Source organism: Halichoerus grypus, chromosome 5 (genome assembly GCF_964656455.1).
Source record: "Halichoerus grypus chromosome 5, mHalGry1.hap1.1, whole genome shotgun sequence".
NCBI lineage: Eukaryota > Metazoa > Chordata > Mammalia > Carnivora > Phocidae > Halichoerus > Halichoerus grypus.
In genome coordinates this window covers 147,448,485-147,466,805 of record NC_135716.1, presented here as the reverse complement: position 1 = coordinate 147,466,805, position 18,321 = coordinate 147,448,485, and the positions used below count along the sequence as shown (strand labels likewise).

Here is an 18,321-nt window from a genome sequence, read left to right as displayed (position 1 = left end):
CAGAGCCCAACTTGGGGCTTGATTTCATGACCCTAAGGATCACGATCTGAACTGAAACCAACGATGGATGCTTAACCTACTGAGCCACCCAGGTGCCTCTAGGTACACATCTTTTTAAAATTCTGAGTAACAAATGGGAAATACACACAAAGCACTTCTGTTGAGTAGGAAAGTATGATAGTTATTTGGAGGAAAAGCACTTGCATGATGGTGTGCAAAACAAGTTGAACTAGCTGCTTTTTTCATCGAATGCCCTTTTTACTTGAAAGAAGTAACAGCTAAACAATGGTTATTCAGATTTGGGTATTTGGCAACATTTCCTCCAAAACAAACAGTGAGGCTGTCACTTTAAAGAAAACAACTGATAGTATTTGTTGCTGGTGGTAAAAATTCAAGCTTTCAAGTAAAAATCAGAATCTTAGAAAGCTGTATCTGTCCCATAATCTTAACACTATACCAATATTTAAAGACTCTGATAAGATGGATGGTGATATTAACAAATATAATTTTTAAAATATTTATAATGAAATGTATCAGCAGTGAACCAATATTTCCAAAATGATCAATGCAAATTACAAAATCATATATAGGTAAAAAATTCATTCAAAGTGCAAGAAAAACCAATGGATTTTAATGTAAGAGAGCATGAAAAGGTCACTGATATGGTTTCATGTACCACATTGCAACTAACTTTAAAGAAACTAAAATATGTTGAAATTTGGTATAGTATCAAAGAAGAATATCCAAAATTACCTAAAAAGGTTACTGAAATACCCCTCTACTACATATCTGTGTGAGAGCAGATCTTTTTCATTTCACATACTTCAAGCAAAACAATACAGTGCAAGAGATTGAATGCAGAAGTAGATATGAGAATCCAGCTATCTTCTTTTTTATAAGGCACACATTTAAAGAGCTTTGCAAAAATGTATGAATAATGCTACTCTTGTCACAATTTTTTTTTTTTTTTTTTGGTTTGGAGTTATTTTTCTTAAAGAAATATGTTATTTATGTTTATATGTAATGGGTTTATTATCATTGCCTTTAATTGACTTAAAAAAAAATTTTTTTTTTTTAAAGATTTTATTTATTTGACAGAGAGAGACCCACAGCGAGAAAGGGAACACAAGCGGGGGAGTGGGAGAGGGAGAAGCAGGCTTCCCGCGGAGCAGAGAGCCCGATGTGGGGCTCGATCCCAGGACCCTGAGATCATGACCTGAGCCGAAGGCAGACGCTTAACGACTGAGCCACCCAGGCGCCCCGACTTAAAAAATTTTTAGTTTCTTAGTTTCAATTTCTAATATGGTAAATACTGATAGATATAACCCTCTTTGAGGGTCTTCATTAATTTTTAAAAGTGTAAAGGGGTCTTCAGACCAAAAACCTACTATACTTGATGATTTCCAAAGTTACTGCTTGTGATTGTTTCAAATTACCCACTCCTAATTATTTTTGTTGTTGAAATAAGAGCATAGTAAGGTTGAATTATCTCCACCAATCCCCAAGAGCCTTTCATGGATCTTCTACAAGTTTCTTACTAAAATGCTTTAATTTTTTAACATTTTTCATCTGATTATATTCCCTATACTCCCAGTACCCTTTATGAAATTTTGGGTTCCCAAGGATTTCTTTTTTTCTTTTTGTTTTTTCTCACTTACATAGTAGATAAGTGAAGAGGCAGGATAACACAGAGGAAAATCAATGGGCATGGATTGAGAAGCAAACTGGTAAGTGCCTCTGGGGCTTAGCTTTTCCTTTCATATATTAGGAAATCAGGCTTGATAACAGTTTTCAAATCTTAAATGAAATTCCAATATATGAAACAAATAAATGGGATTTTAAAAATTAACTCTAAAATCATTTTAAGATTTATTTAAGAGAGAGAGCTGGGGAGAGGGGCAAAGGGAGAGGGAGAGAGAGAATCCTCAAGCAGACTCCCTGCTGAACATGGAGCCCAACACAGGGCTTGATCCCAGGACCCTGAGATCATGACCTGAGCTGAAACCAAGAGCCAGCTGCCCAACAGACTGAGCCACCTAGGCACCTTAACTCTAAAATCATCTTAAGTTCAAATTTATATTATTTACTTATCACAATGACAGTGAAAACAAAGCAATTTTTATTAACACAAATGTTTAAAGTCAGGAGTTGAACTTATTTCTGCGGTTGGTTTTGATTGCTCTATTTGAAAAACAATTCACCCAAAGAAGTAGTTATACACATTTTTAAACAAGAGTCTTGCAATCTGAGTAGTTTAAAATAATTTTTATCCAGAGGTTTGCACAAAAACCACTTAACCTGACAGTACTTTAAAGCACCAATGCACTACAATATGTTAATATGGTTTGTAACATTTATGAATGCATACATTTAATTAAATTGCAGTTTTTAAAAATTTAAAGACACTTAAAAAATATGAAACAATAATTTGCCAACTCTCTGAAGACCTCTCTGGAAGCTAGTTTTGTGAAAAATAATATGAAAACTCTGGCCCATAGCATGTGTAAGATTCTTTGCAGCTCTAAAAAAGGCAGCAATATTAAGTTTGACAGAAAAAAAAATCTGTGGCATCGCCTTACTACCATTTTTATATTGTCAGGATTGGATGAGAAGATAAGGCAGAGGCACCATAATGAAGTGACTATAGAATGAGCTCTGAAATAAGACATGGATTGGACACTGAGCATGGCAAAAACTACTACAGCCTTGGGCAAATTGCTTGACCTAAGTCTCATTTTTCTCATCCTTAAAATGAGAACGAACGGTACCTGTCTCTATAACCACTGTGAAGATTAAATGAGGAAAATGCAAAAACAAAGTTTGGATGACCTTATGTGTATGGCTTAAAAAAAAAAAAAGAAGAAGAAAGTTCAGACCTCTGGTATTTCTGAATCTGTGGAAGGTCTGTGTAACTCTGCCCCAGACACACTAATATGTAGCCCATCCAATTCAAAAGAGTTTTTGGGGGGCGCCTGGGTGGCTCAGTTGGTTGAGTGACCAACTCTTGGTTTCAGCTCAGGTCATGATCTCAGGGTCGTGAGACTGAGCCCCACATGGGGCTCCACTCAGCAGGGAGTCCGCTAGAAGATTCTCTCCCTCTGCCCCTCCCCCACTTGTGCATGTGCATGCACACCTCTCTCTCAAATAAATAAATCTTTTTTAAAAAAGTTTTTGCTTCTAAGATTCTCATTCAAATCAAGATGCAAGCTAAATGGCAGACTAGGAAGATACAGGTGCTCATTTGTATGTAAGGATGGTTTAACATATGAAAATCAATCAATATAATACACCCCATTAACAGAATAAAGGAAAAAAAAAAACCCACATTATCCTCTTAATTGATGCAGAAAAAGCGTCTGACAAAATTCAACATCCTTTCATGATAAAAACACTTGGCAAACTAGAAAAAGAAACTACTTCAACATAGTAAAAGCCACATATGAAAAGCCAACAGTGAACATCTTATTCAATGGTGAGAGACTGAAATTTTTTCTCTAAAATCAGTAACAAGACAAGGACGCCCACTTTCACTACTTCAATTCATCACAGAAGTCCTACCCAGGGTAACTAGGCAAGGAAAAAAAAAGGCATTCAAATTGGAAAGAAAGAAGTAAAATTATCTCTGTTGCATACAACATGACCTCACATGTAGAAAACCCGGAAATTCCACAAAAACACCTGTTTAGAATAAACAGCAAAGTAGCAGGATACAAAATCAATGCACAAAAATCAGTAGCATGTCTATATATTAACAATGAACAATCTGAAAAGGAAATTAAGATGGTAACAATTTCATTTACAATAGCATGAAAAAGAATAAAATACGCAAGAATTAACCAAGGAAGGCATGTATGCTGACAACTATAAAACATTCTGAAAGAAATTAAAGAAGATACAATTAAATGGAAAGACAGCCCACTTCATGGATTGGAAAATGTTAAGATGTTAATACTAACCAAAGCAATCTACAGATTCAAAGCAATCCGTATCAAAATCCCAATGACATTTTTTTGCAGAAATAGAACATTCATACTAAAATTCATATGGAATCTCAAGGGAACCCGAAAAAGAACAACAAAGTTACAGGTATCAAAGATAGACATTTACACCAGCAGAACAGAAGAGTGAGTCCAGAAATAAACCCTTGCATATACAGTCAAATGATTTTCTTTCTTTTTTTTTTTTTTAAAGAATTTATTTATTTATTTGACAGAGAGAGACACAGCAAGAGAGGGAACACAAGCAGGGGGAATGGGAGAGGGAGAAGCAGGCTTCCCGCGGAGCAGAGAGCCCGATGTGGGGCTCGATCCCAGGACACTGGGATCATGACCTGAGCCGAAGGCAGACGCTTAACGACTGAGCCACCCAGGCGCCCCAGTCAAATGATTTTCTACAACGATACCAAGACCATTCAATGGGGAAAGGTCAAGTCCTTTCAACAAATGGTACTGGGAAAATTGAAAATCCACTCTAAAAGAATGAAGTCAGACTCTTATAACAAATACAAAAATTAACTCAAAATGCATCAAAGACCTAAATGTAAGAGCTAAAGCTATAAAACTCTTAGAAGAAGAAAACATGGGGAAAACCCTCATGATATTGGATTTAGCTATACTTTTTTGGAATGACACTAAAAGCATAGGCAAAAAAAGAAAAAGTAGATAAACTGGATTTGTGATGGTTGCACAACAAAAGCTACCTTCTGCTTTGAAACCATTCATGACTTACCCTAAATGGAGGTGATCTCCCTTTCCCTTAAATTTTTGCAGCTTTAATGAACTTCATGGCAATTACCATTTCAGTCAAGAGTTAATTACAGTTGACCCTTGAACAACATGGGTGTGAAGTGTGTGGATTCACTAATATGCAGATTTTTTCAATAAATGCAGCACAGTACTGTCAATGTATTTTCCTTATGATTTTCTCAATAACGTTTTCTTTTCTCTAGCTTACTTTATTGTAAGAATATATGCAACATACAAAATATGTGTTAATTGCCTGGTTACGTTATTGGTAAGGCTGCCAGTCAACAGTAGGATATTAGTAAAGGTTTTGGGGAGTCAACGGTTATATGCAGATATGCAACTGCATGTGGGGGGAGGGTCAGCATCCCTAACCCCCGTATCGTTCAAGGGTCACCTGTATAAATATATTAACTTTTCATTTTATTAGGTTATCCTTTCTAATCATACAATATCCCTAGCTATATATTAATTCATCAGCTCAATGAGAGTCTAAAAAAAGCACATGTATTTTAAAAATATATTAATTTAACCACTGTTACTACAATAAGCCTTTTAGAAATCTTATTTGCTGTTATTCTAAGTTTTGGTTTAAATCAATACCCAGCACTACATTAAATCTTGTTTTCTACATATCTGCTTTTTATATTCAATTCCTTTTTGTTACTCATTTTGGAAGTTAAATTTCAACCTGAAAACAACACACACTGCTAAATCTCATCTTGTTTTAATTTGTACAATACCAGAAATCTAAATTGTGAAGGCATTTCTACTAATCTTTCTCTATGCTCATGATCCTCAACTTCAGCACATCAGCAAATTTGTCACATCAGCAAATTTGTGTACTGAATAACTCACCTTATTTTCATCTGGAAAAATAAGGAATCCTGTATCAGCATGATACTTGAGGTATTTACAGGTTTGAGTCCACTTCCCTCTAATTCCCTGCTCTCCTACACAATACTTGGTCTGTTTTATTTTTAAATGAGTAGTGAGAAAGTTGCAGAAGCTTTTAGTCTCTGTCAGACTTTGTTTTGAATCCTGGCTTCACCTGGTTCAAATCTAGTAAACTATATAATCTTAATCAAGTTACTTAAAGTTCTGGTCCTCAGTTTCCTGATCTTTAAAATGGAAATATTACTTACAAGGATAAAATGGAAAATTAGCTGCCATAAATAAAGCATGAAGACTGGATGCTAGAGTAACATTTCGATTTTCTCTGTATTATTAAAGATCTTATCCACTATTTGTAAAGCTATTATCATTACCTACTGGAAGCAATTTTTAATTTTAGGCCAAGATCTATAAGAGTCATTGCTGACTTTGAAACTGCCAACGCTGCCTTTTATTAAGGAAAAAAAAAAATTATATTGGTTTTACTGGCTAGAGTACATATTCTAGTAAGTTTTTTTTTAATGAAGTATAGCTGACACACAATGTTACATTAGTTTCAGATGTACAACATAGTGATTTGACAAGTTTATACGTTATGCTATGCTCGCCATGAGCACAGCTACCATCTGTCCCCATATAACACTATTTTATAATACCATTGACTGTATTTCCTATGCTGTACCTTTCATTCCCATGACTTATTCATTCCATAACTGGAAGCCTGTCTCCCACTCCCATCTAGTAAGATCTTTAACATGAATAATAAATGAGATAAATAAATGATAAGAAAAGTAGAAAGTGATATGCCAACACTTGCCACCATTATTACTGGTAGATTACAATTGGCTATAACTATGCAATAATTTTACAGCCTTACGTAAGTAAATAGGACAAATATATTTGGAGACCAGAAAAAGAAGCTTAAAGAGTCATATTTACTGTTCAAAGAAACTGATCAATTATTTCCTTACCTGAATCACTTGCTGCAACAACTGTTCCACCAGGAGCAAAAGGATCATTGTGCTTCAATGTTTCTACCTAAACAAATTACACAAAATCATGACTAAGAGAGGCAATATTTCATAGCTGAAACCTCATGGCCACATCAAAGAAAATATTCTTTACCAACTCTTAATTAAGAAATACAAGGCATTAGGAATAAATGTTTCCCCTTACTGATTTGCAATCTTATTAAACTGAAATGACACATATCATTTTCTAATCTTTTATTGAGTAATATAATATCCATTCAAAATGGTATATGAAACATATATGGTTTAACAAGTAACTATCAAATGAATTCCTATGTAATCACCTTCCAAGAAACTGCCAACACCTGAGAAGTCTTCACGTGCCCCTCTCCAAACACAATCCCATCCCTCCTCTATAGAGGTAATTACTACCCTGACTTTGGTGGCATTCATCTTTTTTCTTTTCTTCATAATTTTGTTACTAGTACAGATACACACTGTTTTAACTTTTTACATGGAAGTAATTTTAGATTTCTAGAACAGTTGTAAAGATAATACAGAGAGTTCCCATATATCCTTCACCCAGGTTCCTCTAATGTTAGTACCTCATAACCTCATATAATCATGGCACATCTATTAAAACTAAGGAATTAACACTGGTACAAAACTATAAACTATAGACTTAATTTGGATTTCACTAGATTTTCCATTAAGGTCCTTCTCCTATTCCAGGATGACATGCTGCCTTTAGGACGCATACTATTCTAACTCTTAAATATCCTAGTACTTAAATATCAGACGCTAGGTTTATTTTCTAGTTATCTAAAAATAATTCTAGCATTCTGCCCATCAGAGGAACATACACATGTACCAGAGGAAGACGGGGGTAGGGGGGTGGGGAGGGAAGAGGGGAGGAAAAGGAGGAGGAAAGAAGGGAGAGAGGAAGGGAGGGAGCTCTGCTAATAAGATCCTGCTACTTTCAATAATAAGCCATGTAAGAATCTGGACCAAGTGGCAAGGGTGAGTGGCTACAGAGTGAGGACTTTACCAGAAGCCAGAGATTCCTGCTATAGAACTGTTTTCCTAAATTATTTTGGTTTTTAATCATAGTCAAACAAATTATATATCTAGGAAGAAAAGTGAACCTTCTCTTTCTGGCATCAGGCCCTTGTTAAGAGGCTAATGAAAGCCTTAGCAGACAGTTAGATGAAAGGGGCATGAAAAGGGTTTGGGAACATTTATCTCCTCTGACTCATGGCTATCAATGTCATCTGTATTACAGGCTCTATTTCTAATCATTAAGAAATTGGTTATTACAATTGAATGTCAAATGGTATCACAGAGCTCAACTGATAAATTTCCAAATAAAACAAATGTATTTGAAAAGAGAAAAGTATTGCTAACCAGGACTTGTAGTACATTCTCTCTTTATAAAAGAGAACCCAGGGACGCCTGGGTGGCTCAGTCGGTTAAGCATCTGCCTTCAGCTCAGGTCAAAATGCCAGGGTCCTGGGATCAAGCCCCACGTTGGGCTCCCTGCTCAGCGGGGAGTCTGCTTCTCCCTTTGCCCCTCACCCTGCCCCCCAGCTTGTGCTCTCTCTCTAGCTGTCTGAAATAAATAAAATCTTAAAAAAAAAAAAAAGCGAGAGAACCCATTTAAACTACTAACAGAAAGACGTAATTAATACTAATGAAGTTTTTAGAACTGAGGATGATAGTACTTATTTTAACTGATGCCAATGATATTATTATAAAACTAGCATAATGGCTTATATTCTTATTATATCTGTTGAATGAATAAAGAGAAATCAAAGAAAAACATGAAGGTGGTCTGTATAGTCACATGGTTCCTAATATAATAGTCAAAACACCAGTGTGAGAGATAGTCACTGACTTAAGTCACCAACTATTATTGTTTCTTCTCTTGACTTTCAGAGGAAAAACAACCTAATAGGCCTGATTTTTAACAAAAGCTTATAAATTTTTATTTGCCATCACAGAGAAAAATAGAAAAAGCAGGCCTACATAAGTGTCAGGTTTAATTTCTCTTCCTTCCTCATACACTGTGCCACCACCTAAAAGACCACTGAGACAGCAAGGGGAACAGGATGGAATGAATGCGTAGCCTATGAAGGATTAAGAGGCCATTAAACTCTATGTTATGTTCAGTTTGATAATTAGGCAATTTAGTACATAAAAGGAATTTTCATAACTACAATTCAGGTGGTATTTTATAGAATTAATGTTCCAAAATCCTCCTACAAGGTCGCCAAATTTATCACTGAAATTCTCTCTTCAACATCAGTCATCTATCCCCCACGTTGACTGTATGACTTAGTAGCTACACAATGCTACCATACACTAGCTAGGAGAGTAAGAAATGCCAGTTGTTTTGTTTCACTTTGGTTTTTTAAATTATGTCCCTCTGAGAGCAGAGACTAGCCTTGGGGGAATAGGAAAGACTTTTGGGGAGAGAGATCTAGAAACATAATCAGAGGCCTGTTTAAAAAGAAGGAAGATCACAAAACACAAAGGCTCTGTAGCTGGGAAGAATTAAGTTTAAATCTTGGACTATAGGGGTGAAGACCTTAGATTTTGGTCAGATAGACCACGGTTTGAATTCAGTTCTACCACTTACTTACTATCACTTAACCTCTTTAAGCTTCATTTACTTTATCTTAAAAATGAGGATGGTAACATGAGCTTCATAGGAATAGTGTGAAGATTAAATGGGTAACACATGAACAGAGCTTAGCACCATGCCTGGTACATGGAAGAGATGAGATAAACAAAGCTATTATTATACTGCCAATTTGGTTTTTTGTTTTGTTTTTAATGGAGAAATCAAGAGCAGTCAGCAAGGGCAATATTGCTTTCACAAACTGGGGAGGGAAGAGAAAAAGTAAATAGAGCAAATGGTGGAAAATTTTCATCAGGGGAGAAGAATAGGAGAAACCTGTTTTATTTTTAAATTAGGAAGAGCTGCTTTGGTTTTCTTGCTCTTTAATGATAAGAGTAGAGAATAAGAGACTAGAATAAGGTAAGAGGAAAAAAATTCAGGTCGCAGCCAATTTTAGAAGAATTTGGCAAATGGGTCCACACTGCAAACTAAGTGTTGTAGGAAAACACAGTATCCAGTAGCCTGTGGAAACCACAAATATTCAGTTACAGAGGCACTTGCTCACTTTTACATCAATAGAAAATACCAGTTGTTAGCCAAATAGCTCTTTACTGAGTACAGTAAGAAAGCAATTAAAGAATACAAAATCTATCAACTTTGAAACAATCAATTCCTCTTTTAAGGGAGTATTCTTAATCTAAGAGAATTAAAAGACAAAATTTTTGCTTCAAATGCCCATCAAATCAATTGTTCTTTTTTGGGTGAAACACCCTGCTTAAAAAAATAAGTCTCCAAATAAAAAATAAAAACAAATTCCAAAACCATTCATAATTATTTAAATTGGGTAATGGATACATGGAGGTTTCTTAAAATATTTCATTATATGACTCTATTTTGGGTATGTTTAAAAAGCCATAATATATTTTCTTTTTAAAGCCACTTAGCTGTATGACCTTGGTTACTTCCAAGTCCCAGTGTCCTTATTGTTAAAATAGGGCTACCAACACCTACTTTGTAGGTTGTGAAGATTTACAAAAGAGAGTCTGACATTTAGTAGGAATTTGTATTTCTCTACAAGATTAACACGTATGTGTTATATAATATATATAAAATGTGTCTATAATATAAATGATTTTATCTTTCTAAAACATCAATGCTATTTTAAGGTTGATTTTTATTATTTTATTATTTCAATAATGCATACCACACATTTCTGAAAAGCTTTATTTATTAATGGATTTCAAATCATTTATTTTAAATATCCCCAATGGGATAATATTTGATCCTTATTAAGGATGGACTTGATTTTTAGATGAAATAAGTTATTCCAGCCAATTACAGGGAGTGATAAAGCTGTGAAATGCCAGTCTGAACAAAAAAACAAAAAAAACCAAAAACTAGATGGACTGGATGAGATTGACATTTTTACATAGCCCATCAGAAGTAATCTAAAAGAGGATCCTTTCAACACTGTATATTTCAAGATACTCACTTAGGATGCTTGTTCTCCATTTAACAGTTTTTAACCCTCCCACTTACCGATGTATTACTGCTATTGCTGGCTGCACTGAAAGGGTCAGTACTTGAGGTGGCAAAAGGGTCAGCAGAAGACTGCTTGAAGAAACAGTCAGATGCAAATGGATCTGAACCTTTGAAAGGATCACCTCCAAATGGATCTAAGAAAATACAGCACATATATGAAAGACTAAAAACTACTACACTAAATTTCCTATCACCTGAAGGTACAATAACTGCCTTAATTAAAAGACATTTTGAACTTCTGCAGAATCTAAATTAAGGTACTTGGCGTTATGATTATTGATTATAAAAAAAATATAGACAGTTGCACCTAAAATAGCTTTAATTCATATTCTTTTTCCTACTTGCTCATCATTCACCCAAAGCAAATCAATCATTCCAATACTTATTACACAAAGATTACTTGTATGCCAGCTTTAAAAATTCTTCTAAGCTGGTGATTCTAATTTTAGGGGAGGAGGAATCACAAATTCCTTTGTGATTTTGTTAAAAGATAGTCTTTCACCTAATAAACTTATTTGGAACAGGTTTGGGAAGCATAACAAATGGTACACAAGATTTGCTTTATTCTAATGTAAAATCCCAGGGAAAGACTATCTTATAAAGCCTGACATTTAGTAATTCTTTAAGATGTTTCCTTTCCCCCCATTCATATGCTCTAATCTTAGGAAAACAAAATGTTCTAAACACTATAGTAGCATAGATCACTATACGCATCTAATCCTTGGCTACCAAGGAGAAATCAGTCTAAGTATTATTAAAAGTATCAAAATATAAACACTAATGTCATTTTTCTTAAAAATAAAGCTAACGGGTGCCTGGGTGGCTCGGTTGGGCGACTGCCTTCGGCTCAGGTCATGATCCTGGAGTCCCAGGATCAAGTGCCCGCATTGGGCTCCCTGCTCAGTGGGGAGTCTGCTTGTCCCTCTAACCCTCCCCCCTCTCAGGCTCTCTCTCTCTCATTCTCTCTCAAATAAATGGATAAAATCTTAAAATAAATAAATAAATAAAGCTAATGGTTCATTAAGCAAATTCACAAGAATCTACCACTTTCTCTCTGAAAATGCCAGGCACATACAACATTTTAGTGGTGCCTTACATCAGTTTAAAAACTGAATAAAAAGGAAGCCCACTTCCTATAACTACCTTACTTTGATCTCTCATTTCTAAATACAAAATAAGTTTATAATTAAGCAGAATTAAATTACAGCTAAGTTGGACCTCAATGATATACGTACCAATTTTTCCAAAAGGATCATCCTTGAAAGGATCACCTGTGATAAAATAAATAAGCAGAAATCACAATAATAATGTTTACTGTTGTGACACCATTACTTAAAGGTAACTTTAAACAGAAGCAAAGTTTCTTAAAGCAGTCTGTTTCATTAGCTCTACCTCAAAGTAGACAAAACACTAAATGCCATGCATCTTTAGGAAACATTTAAAATAATAAAGAGTAAAGGCAGAACATCAACATACCTCATAAAGAAGCAATTTTTTTAATGACTGCTGATTTTTTTTAAAGATTTAATTTATTTATTTGAGAGAAAGAGAGCACGAGCAGGGGGAGGGGCAGAGGGAGAAGCAGGCTTCCTACTGAGCAGGGAAGCCCGATGTGGGGCTCCATCCCAGGACCCTGGGATCATAACCTGAGCGGATTATGGAAGGCAGATGCTTAACCAACTGAGCCACCCAGGTGCCCCAAAAGAAGCAAATTTTAATTGGAGCCAACTATACTTACCCCTTGATCACAAGCTGAGGTTACAAATAGAAGGGAAAAGACAGGCACAACAGCAATAATTTTACTAACAAGATTCTCTACTCTTCATAAGAATACTGAATGGGTATTTCCATCACTACTCCAGAAACAAAGACACTGAGCCTAAAAAATTATTTTAATAAATAATTCTAGAACTAAAGAGTCCAGAAATAAACCCTTACATTTATGGTCATTTGATTTTTGACAAGAGTGTCAAGACAATTCCATGGGGAAAACATAATCTTTTCAACAAATGGTGCTGGGACAACTGGATATCCATATACAAAAGAATAAAGCTGGACCCCTATCTCATACCATATTCCAAAATTAACTAAAAATGGATCAAAGATTGAAATGTAATAGTTAAAACTATAAAATTTTTAGAAGAAACCCTAAGAGTAAATCTTCATGACTTTGGATCTTAGACATGACATCAAAAGCACAAGTGACGAAAGAAAAGATAGATAAACTGGACTTCATCAAAATTAAGACAACACAAAATACAAGAAAATATTTTGGAAATCATATATTTGATTAGGGACTTGTATTCAGAATATATGAAGAACTCTTACAAGTCAACAATAAAAAGACTAACAATTAAAAAAGGGCAAGTTATTTGAATCAACATTTCTCCACAGAAGTTATACAAATGGCCAATAAGCAAACAGAAAGATGCTCCACAGAAGATATTTGCAAATGACATATAAAATAAGGGGTTAGTACCTAAAATATATAAAGAACTTGTAAAACTCAATACCCAAAAAACAAATAATCCAATTAAAAAGTGGGCAGGGATTCCTGAGTGGCTCAGTCAGTTAAGCATCTGACTTTGGCTCAGGTCATGATATCAGGGTCCTGGATCAAGCCCCGCATCGGGCTCCATGCTCAGCAGGGAGTCTGCTTGTCCCTCTGCTTGTCCCACTCGTACTCTCTCTCAAATAAATAAAATCTTAAAAAAAAAAAGTGGGCAAAAGACATGAATAGACATTTTTCCAAAGAAGATATACAGATGGCCAAAAAACACATAAAAAGATGTTCAACATCACTCATCATCAGGGAAATGCAAATCAAAACTACAATGAGATACCACCTCACACCTGTCAGAATGGCTAAAATTAACAACACAAGAAACAATAGGTGTTGGCAAGGATGCAGAGAAAGGGACCCTCTTGCAACTGTTGGTGGGAATGCAAACTGGTGCAGCCACTCTGGAAAACAGTATGGAGGTTCCTCAAAAAGTTAAAAATAGAATTACCCTAGGATCCAGCAACTGCACTACTAGGCATTTACCCAAGGAATACAAAAATACTAATCTGAAGGGATACATGCGCCCCTATGTTTACAGCAGCATTATCTACAACAGCCAAATTATGGAAACACACCAAATATTCATCAACTGATGAATGGATACAGAAGAGGTGGGTTGTATGTATGTAATATATGTGTGTGTATATATATGTAGTGGAATATTACTCAGCCAGCAAAAAGAATGAAATCTCATTTGCAATAACATGGATGGAGCTAGAGAGTATTATGCTAAGGGAAATAAGTCAGAGAAAGACAAATACCATATGATTTCACTCATATGTGGAATTTAAGAAACAAAACAAATGATCATGGGGGGAAAAAAGAGAGAGGCAAACCAAGAAACAGACTCTTAACTATAGAGAACACGCTGATGGTAACGAGAGGGGAGGTGGGTTGGGGCGGGGGGGGGGGGGGAGTGTTCAATGAGTGATAGGTGTTAAGGAGAGCACTTGTGATGAATACCAGGTGTTGTATGTAAGTGATGAATCACTAAATTTTACACCTGAAACTAATATTATACTGTATGTTAACTAACTGGAATTTAAATAAAAACTTGGAGAAAAAAATAAAACTGTTGTAAACTGACCAGTTTCACAAATAGATCTGGAAATAAATAAAATGCAAAAAGAGCTTTGACACCAGTGGTATTTAACATAGTTTACATTGACATCAGGTATTTCAATTTATTACACTTATATTTCTTCAACAACACTATAGGCCCCTTAAGGGCAGGGATTCAGGTTCTAACTGCTATAGATTCCACTGTTTTAAAAGCAGGGTGTTGGCACTTTAGTAAAAAATTGCTGGTTGACTTAAGAGTACCTAATCTCCTCTGCTGGTCCATAATATCTTTCTTTTGGTCCTTATTCTGAAGAAGAAGCATGCTCTTAATCAGGAGGGGCTCCTCAGACATAATCAGTCACTTAGTCCAAGGAGTTAGTTGCCTGACGAGGACAAATTCCAGCAAATATAAGCATATCACATCTCTACACCCCTCTACTTTGAGTAGGATCTCAAAACTGAGCCCTAATTCTTATACAGTTACATTAAAAAGACTTTTTTTTGGTAAATCATAATATAAAAATAAGAGTACTTACTGCCAACAAAAGGATCAGACTGGAAAAAATCCAAGTTTGTATCTGCAACTGGATCTGTCAGTGAACTTGATTCTACATTAAATGGATCTCCCTAAAAATAATTTTAAATTAAAAAGCATTCTTTTAGGAACCAGTTTTAAGATGTAACATTTTAAAATAAAATAACATGCTTTGAAAAATCAATGGATGGTAATATAACAAACATTTCTGTAGTCATAAAGTTCACTTAATGCATTTTTCTTTCCTTAGCCTAAAACAGTGTATAACCCATCTAGGAAAACCAGTAATGAGAATAGTTACATATAAAATTATTTTTACCTCTTTTGAATGTCTGTCACTATTAAATTCAGGGCAAACTTTCTCATTAACAGCTGTTGTCGCCACTTCATTATCATCAGTCACACCAGAAGGCAGTATTTCAGGACTACTTCTTGCCTACAAAATATTAATGCTAAATGGACTAACAATGTATTTTCTACTTGGCAGAGGAAACTGACAAAGGATAACCAAAAATTGCCAAAAATACAGAAGACAAGCAGAATGCATTCATTAAATGAGTTCTTCTCTTAAAATCTTTCTTAGAGGGGCGCCTGGGTGGCTCAGTCATTAAGCGTCTGCCTTTGGCTCAGGTCATGATCCCAGGGTCCTGGGATCGAGCCCCGCACCAGGCTCCTGCTCGGCGGGAAGCCTGCTTCTCCCTCTCCCACTCCCCCTGCTTGTGTTCCCTCTCTCGCTGTGTCTCTCTCTGTCAAATAAATAAATAAATAAAATCTTTAAAAAAAAAAAATCTTTCTTAGAAAAATGGTATCATCAAGCATCAAAGTCACTCAGGCCAGAAAACTTAACCACTTAATCACTTCTCTCTGGTCATCTCCCAGCTAGCCTCCAAGTCTTGCTGAGTTCACCTCCTACCTCCTTCTCAAATCCATTCCTCTCTATCCTCACTGTCACTATCATCCATTTACAGTATCACCATTCTGATCCAGCGTAACCTTCCAACTGCCTTCTTGCCTCCAATATGTGCCCTTCCCACTGATCCTTCTTATAGTAGCTAAAGGAATAGATCTAAAATATGAATCTGATCATGATCCTTCTGGTTAAAGGTCCTTCGATGGCATTCCCTTGTTTTCTGGATTTAGACCAGTAGGTAATAGGGCTGAAGAAGTGGCAGGGGAAATCTCCATTTCATACCATCCTATGTCTTTGAAGGATAACCTTTTGCACTTAAAAAGAACATTGTATAATGTTTCCAAGATTGCAACACCTAATACAAATCAAGTCTGTTAATTTTATGTCTTTAGTATCTCTCAAACTTGTATTCTTCTCTTCATTATCCCTATTACTGCTTAAGTTTAGGCTAAAACAATCTCACACAGACCGCTCCAATAGTCTCTTAACAAATCTCTGTGTGTCCAGTCACACTCTCAAATTCATTTTCTACGTTTTTCTAAAAGGTAAATGCAATTAGGTCACATCTTGCTTAAAATTCTTCAATGGCTACTCACTGCAGTAAGATAAATCCCCCAATGCTTCAAAATGAATCCAAATTTCTTACTCTCTGTCCCTTTCTGACCTAAAAGTGGTCATTTTTATCCAGGTGCACATCATAATCACCCAAGGAATTTTTTGTAAAAATATATGTACCTGGTACCATCCCAGAAACTCTAGTTCAGCAAGTCTGTAGTGGGGTGCAGCCATCTATATTTTAAGTAAGAGGTAATGCAGAGAGCCACTATAAGAGAGCTTCATCTCCTACCAATACTCCCCTCACCATCACAAGATATCCTTCGAGAACTTCTTGTGACCCTGTGCCGCATGTTTCTCCCATCTCATACCTATGCAAATGCCGTTTTCTCTGCCAGGAATATACCACCTTCTTCTTTGCTTAACATTTCTTACTTTGAAGCTCACTTATAAAGCTTTCTCTATACAATCTTGAGCCCCCCTCCAAGCTGGCCTACCTGAATATCACAGCCCTTTCACACAGTGTTACACCACTAGACTACATGCTGCTTAAAGGCAGGGTTACAGTTTTTTGTCTCTGCGGCTCTCACATATAATAGCAGCACTGCTGTGTGCTCTCTAAATAACTGGTAAATAAATGTCCTCAACATTATGAAATAAAGAATTACTTTCAGCATTGGGTGAGAATACTTAAATAAATGTTTTAAAAGTTACTATCTATAGAGCTACTGTTTTGAAAACACACTTTATAACAAATAGATTGGTTAAAATTACATTTTTACACTAGTTAAAAGTGTCAGAACTGTTGGATTAGTACCTACTCTCTCCCTCTGGGGGAAAAAAAATCAACTGTCCTCAGATGAGGCAAGGTCCCATATTTATATTAAGTATGATGTCAACAAAAACTTTGACCTGAATCAATTTTTTTTCTTCTGAAGTTGATTATGAAGATTATAGAACTATTAGACTCACTGGAGACTCCTGGTGTATGGGCTCTGACTCCAGGTTGCCTTGGCCTTCAGCATGCTCATTAAGGTTAGCTGTTTCACTGCTGCTGGTGCTGAGGCTGCAATAATCTGTAGCACCATTTACAAGAACGCTGTGTGCGCTACTGCACCAATTTAACTGATTATTACGGTTCTCCAGCTCTTTCATTTCCATCAGTTTCATTTGCATCTGTCAACACAAAGTAGAAATACAGAACAGAATTTATTACTAGAAGGACACGGAACATAAAAATAGCTACATCCTTAGACTCAGTCAAAAATAAATTTGCTTCCATTAAGAGAATCCTCTGGGAATGCAGCATGACTTGGAGAGATTTCAGTAATCCATCCTAGTAAGTTCTCTTGACATTCCAGTATATATGGATTTGCTTTTGCACATCTTTTGAAAGCTCCAAGAGTTTTGATTCAAATATCTACATTTTGGTGTCCTTTAGGTATAACTGGAAGAAGGATCAGGGTATTGGGAAAAAGATAGCAAAGTAACAGAACAAGAGAAGACTTTGTGATGAAGCTTTGGGAAACATAAAGGAAGTTGAGGGAGAGCACACAAGGATTTGGAGCCATCCATACTTCCATTGGGAAGGAGAGGAGTGAAGACTAAGGTAAAATGAGCTACTGTCCTATGCTCTGGCATTATTTATTAATGGGCTAGAGCCCTAGGAAGTGTTCTCTAAATCTAAGCTATCCTAAACACGTTAAAGGACAAAGCATTTTGGATTCCAGTATCCAAGTGACTTTATATTCCTGGAACAATAGTGGGAAAGAGAGGCAGAATTTAATAAACTGTAATATATATTAAAAGAAAAACACTGGGACCAGAGGCAGGAAAAAAATGATGCTCATTGATAGAAACATCTATAATAAAGAAAAATAAATTAATAAATATCTCAAAGAAATTGAAGAGAGGGCAAAATCAAAAT

At 35.7% G+C, this 18,321-nt stretch overlaps 1 protein-coding gene across 4 annotated transcripts in view; it reads right to left on the bottom strand.

The window, feature by feature from the left end:
• The window catches only part of EPS15 (epidermal growth factor receptor pathway substrate 15), a 140,589-nt gene that overhangs the window by 14,200 nt on the left and 108,068 nt on the right, over window positions 1-18,321 (bottom strand). For all 4 annotated transcript variants that reach the window (XM_036108416.2, XM_036108412.2, XM_036108414.2 and 1 more), the window contains 6 exons: window positions 17,367-17,570; window positions 15,249-15,365; window positions 14,931-15,021; window positions 12,005-12,040; window positions 10,767-10,903; window positions 6,608-6,674 (listed from right to left, as the gene is read on the bottom strand). In XM_036108416.2, coding sequence (XP_035964309.1) covers window positions 6,608-6,674; window positions 10,767-10,903; window positions 12,005-12,040; window positions 14,931-15,021; window positions 15,249-15,365; window positions 17,367-17,570 — 652 coding nt within the window. The remainder of the gene's footprint in view (window positions 1-6,607; window positions 6,675-10,766; window positions 10,904-12,004; window positions 12,041-14,930; window positions 15,022-15,248; window positions 15,366-17,366; window positions 17,571-18,321) is intronic.